Here is a 3,740-nt window from a genome sequence, read left to right as displayed (position 1 = left end):
ATTCTTTTCATTTATGTAGAAGATGATGCATTGCTTTATTTGCATTTAACTGTCTGATGTTTACATTTTAATTACTCATACATTTTAATGCTTTGAATTTTCTTCTTTCTATTTCTGCATGTTTGGTATCTCTTCTTAAAAAAGTAATGGCTTGTTGTGCTTTTGATCTTTACATGAATTTTTGCTGTATAGGAGGCACATTTGTTGGCTTCCTAGATTATAAAACCATTTATAGACAATGGTCCATGTTTAAATTTAACACTGTCATGCTGAACATTGTGAAGTGACTCATACAGTTTTGAGAGTAATAAAACCAGAAGGGAAAAAAACTTTCATTTTCTACCTGAATGTGTAATGATAAAATATCTGCATTTGATTTACTTAATCCATTTAATGGTTATCTTTAGCACTAGGATTAATATTAGTGTGACAAATAATTAGACAGATTCTGCTAAGTATGTGAATAATAGGAGTATGCAGTAATTAATTGTCTGATTATACAGATTAATATAATCTAAGAACATCTCCTACATGGTTATGTCTTAACTCCATACATAATTGGAGTTTTCTTTAATTTTTGACAGACTGGATAAATATTTCTGAGAAGTAAAACTATTTGTTAAATATCCTAATGATTCTTTATTTCCCATTCAACAGCTCGAAGCATTCACAGCGCAACTGATTCAGGCTGTTAAGGTAGCCCATGAACAGCAGCCTGTTGCAGGCCGAGCTAATGGCGCTGTTATTCTGAAACAACCTATCCCGATCGAAGCCTACACGGGGCTGATGGCTTTCATTGGTAATAGAAACAAGCTGGGCTACTCACTTGCAAGAGGAAATGTTGGCTTTTAAATGGCTATTGACTTACAGAAAGAAATGTTGGTTTCTAAATAAGTACTTGTGATAGGATTCTTATTGCATAGATATTCTGCCTGTTAGGGACGCATATGTTTTTCTTTCCTTTTTTTAAATATGTAAATGTTAAATAGCTTACTTCTAATCAGCTGAATCAGGAATACATAAATTCATTACAGTTAACAACAGGAAGACCATGAGCATTAATGGCATCTAGCAAGGCATAGATAAATGTATTTATACCTTGTGTACTTTAAGGGGAAATTAATTTGATTGTGTATTCTATCAGCTGTCTTCTGATTGGATGTTATTCCTGTTTATTCTAGCTTTTCAAATATGGCACCATTCTATGTGCAAACCATCACTGAGTAAGCTGGTTAGACTCCAGCTATGTAGCTCCTACCAAATGCATCTTTACCATCTTGTTAGGTGAAACATTTAATACCATGTAATATGCCATACAAAAACACTTCTGCACATTCTCACTGAATGAGTCTCCATTCAGAATCCAGAGAGTAACATCACTCATCACAAAATTAAATCAAATAATCTGCTATCTTCTTTTTGATCCATGCATAGTCAACCCTGCAACATGTTTTTGTTTCTTTTTAACCCTTCAGAACTTTTAGTGCCACAGGTGTAGCCCTTGCTTCTGCATTAACAATGCAACCACTGTCATTATCATTTTATATACTGCTCAGTTCTAAGAACATATCCTTTCTTAACTTATTCTTTTAATTCTGTTTCATAACTTAATCTTATAATTAATTTTATTTTCCTTGGCAAATGTATTTAAACTAATTAAGCAAAACTACTTGTTTTTCTTCTGCCTGTTTGAGTCATGTATTCTCGGCTCATATTTATGCTGAATATGCTGAAAGTTGAAGTATTTAAAATACTCCTACAGTGCCTTACCAAACTCTAGTAGTTTAACATTTTTTGGCGTATAAAAAGGTGTATGTGGACGAGCATAATATGAATGATAATTTTATTGATTTTTAAAACTGAAGAATTTTGTAAATTAGCATTACCATAGTTATATCTAGGGAAGTTTCTGTAACTATCATTGTATGAATAATGTTCATATTAATTAATGTTTTATAATTTCACTTGTTATGGTATTGTCCCCCCCTCATTCAAAACATTTGGGCTAGCTTTGTTCTAATTACACATTATATTTTGCAACCTGCCAAGTAAAACATGTTGCACTGTGCAAAGTTCTTCTTTAAAATTATTTATTTTGTACAAGATATTGTCATATATTTTGATATTTTGAAATGCATTTTTTGATTACAATTTGTTTTTATGGTAAGCTTGATGTTTGTTTTGCAAAATGCCAAGTAGTACTTTTAAATAAAAACTAGATTTTTTCTTTAAATTGCATGATGTGATACAATAAGCAACCAGGTACTTTTGGGTAACTGTATAAATTGTTTTAAATTAATAATTTAATAAAGTATTTCTTGGGAAATCACTGTGGTTATTAATTGTTTACCTAGAAATGAACATCTTTTCGAATGACTACTTAACACAAACATAAACATTTGTAGTTGGTATGTATTTGTTTATAATTTCTGAATATACTGCTATTTTTTCCTGTATGAAAAAGTCCAAACAAGACATTCTAAAACATATATGCAATAAATGACTCTATTTTGCTAAAAATATTTTTCTTTCTGCAATAAATGTGTTGTAGAACTTTCATATTTTTCTTAATGTTATTTAAAGTGCTTAACCCTGACTGTCATCATAACCAAAATTCAGTTTGCTACTTATTGAGATTGAATGTTTCTCGACAGGTTCAGTTAAAAAAATCTGGCTTTCATTTTTGTTTAACAAACTTTAAATTATTGGATAACAATCTCAAAAACAATGCATAAATGTTTTCTATGCCTTAGTTTTTAATTCTGGCACGGATCCTACCTGGTAAAGGTTTTATCTTAAAGGGGACTGATTGTAATAAATATTTTTCACATCACAGAAAGATTTTTTTTAGTTATATGATGGTAAAACTCTCAATAAGGAAACTGTCTGTGAATATTAAATTGAGAATGCTTTATAGTTAAAAATAATTCTGCAATATCTCATTTTGCAGATATTTTACTTATTTTAAAATCATTGTTACTTGGTATTACTTTTAAGACTGTTTTAGTGAATGCTGCATACAAAAATATGGTTTAACCAAAATAATTCCACCAGTGCTTGACCAGGTATACACCAAACAAAATCCAAAGAAAACCAAGTAAATCCAAAAGGAAACCACAAAGCAGCGTTTTAGTAATCCAAATAAAAATAAAACAGAGAATGGTTAAGTGCTTTCGTCTGTCAAGTTGGACATCTTCAGAACCACCCATATTAAACTCAAAGTTCTACTTAAAAACATTCAAAGAAACACGCCCCTCCAAAACAACCAATGCATTTAAAGAAACATACTACAATAAATACATGCAAAGAATTGAAATAATTTAAAATAGTACAAAATAGTTAAAAGTAGTTAAAAACACTTACATTTCCAAAGCCTTTCTCTTTAATTCATTAGAAATAGAAATGTTATCATTTAACCCTGGTGGGTATGCAGCATCAAATTTAAGCTGCCATTTCATTTCCTTCCTAAGTAATTCATTTTCCCAATCTCCACCAGTGTCATGCAAAACCTGCTGTTCCAAAATTAAAAACACAAACTTATTAACATTTAAAAAATATAATGAATGTCGAGCAAATGCGCTTTTGTTGTCCCTTCTTCTAATACTGTAAATATGTTGATATATCCATTGTTTACGGGAATTATTGGTTTTACCAATATAAAATGCATTGCATGAGTGACAGGTAGCTAAATAAATAATTCTTTTTGTGTTGCAGTTTACAAATGTACCCACTTTCCATGT

At 30.5% G+C, this 3,740-nt stretch overlaps 1 protein-coding gene across 1 annotated transcript in view; it reads left to right on the top strand.

The window, feature by feature from the left end:
* The window catches only part of LOC122800879 (tumor protein p63-regulated gene 1 protein-like), a 1,105,597-nt gene extending 1,103,040 nt beyond the window's left edge, over positions 1-2,557 (top strand). The window contains exon 6 of the mRNA XM_044070210.1: positions 658-2,557. Coding sequence (XP_043926145.1) covers positions 658-852 — 195 coding nt within the window. The 3' untranslated portion in view covers positions 853-2,557. The remainder of the gene's footprint in view (positions 1-657) is intronic.
* The last annotated feature ends 1,183 nt before the right edge of the window (positions 2,558-3,740 follow it).

Source organism: Protopterus annectens, chromosome 4.part1 (genome assembly GCF_019279795.1).
Source record: "Protopterus annectens isolate FY-2018-M chromosome 4.part1, PAN1.0, whole genome shotgun sequence".
Taxonomy (NCBI): domain Eukaryota; kingdom Metazoa; phylum Chordata; order Ceratodontiformes; family Protopteridae; genus Protopterus; species Protopterus annectens.
Note: the sequence above shows the minus strand (reverse complement) of the source record. Positions and strands in the feature narration are given on the sequence as shown.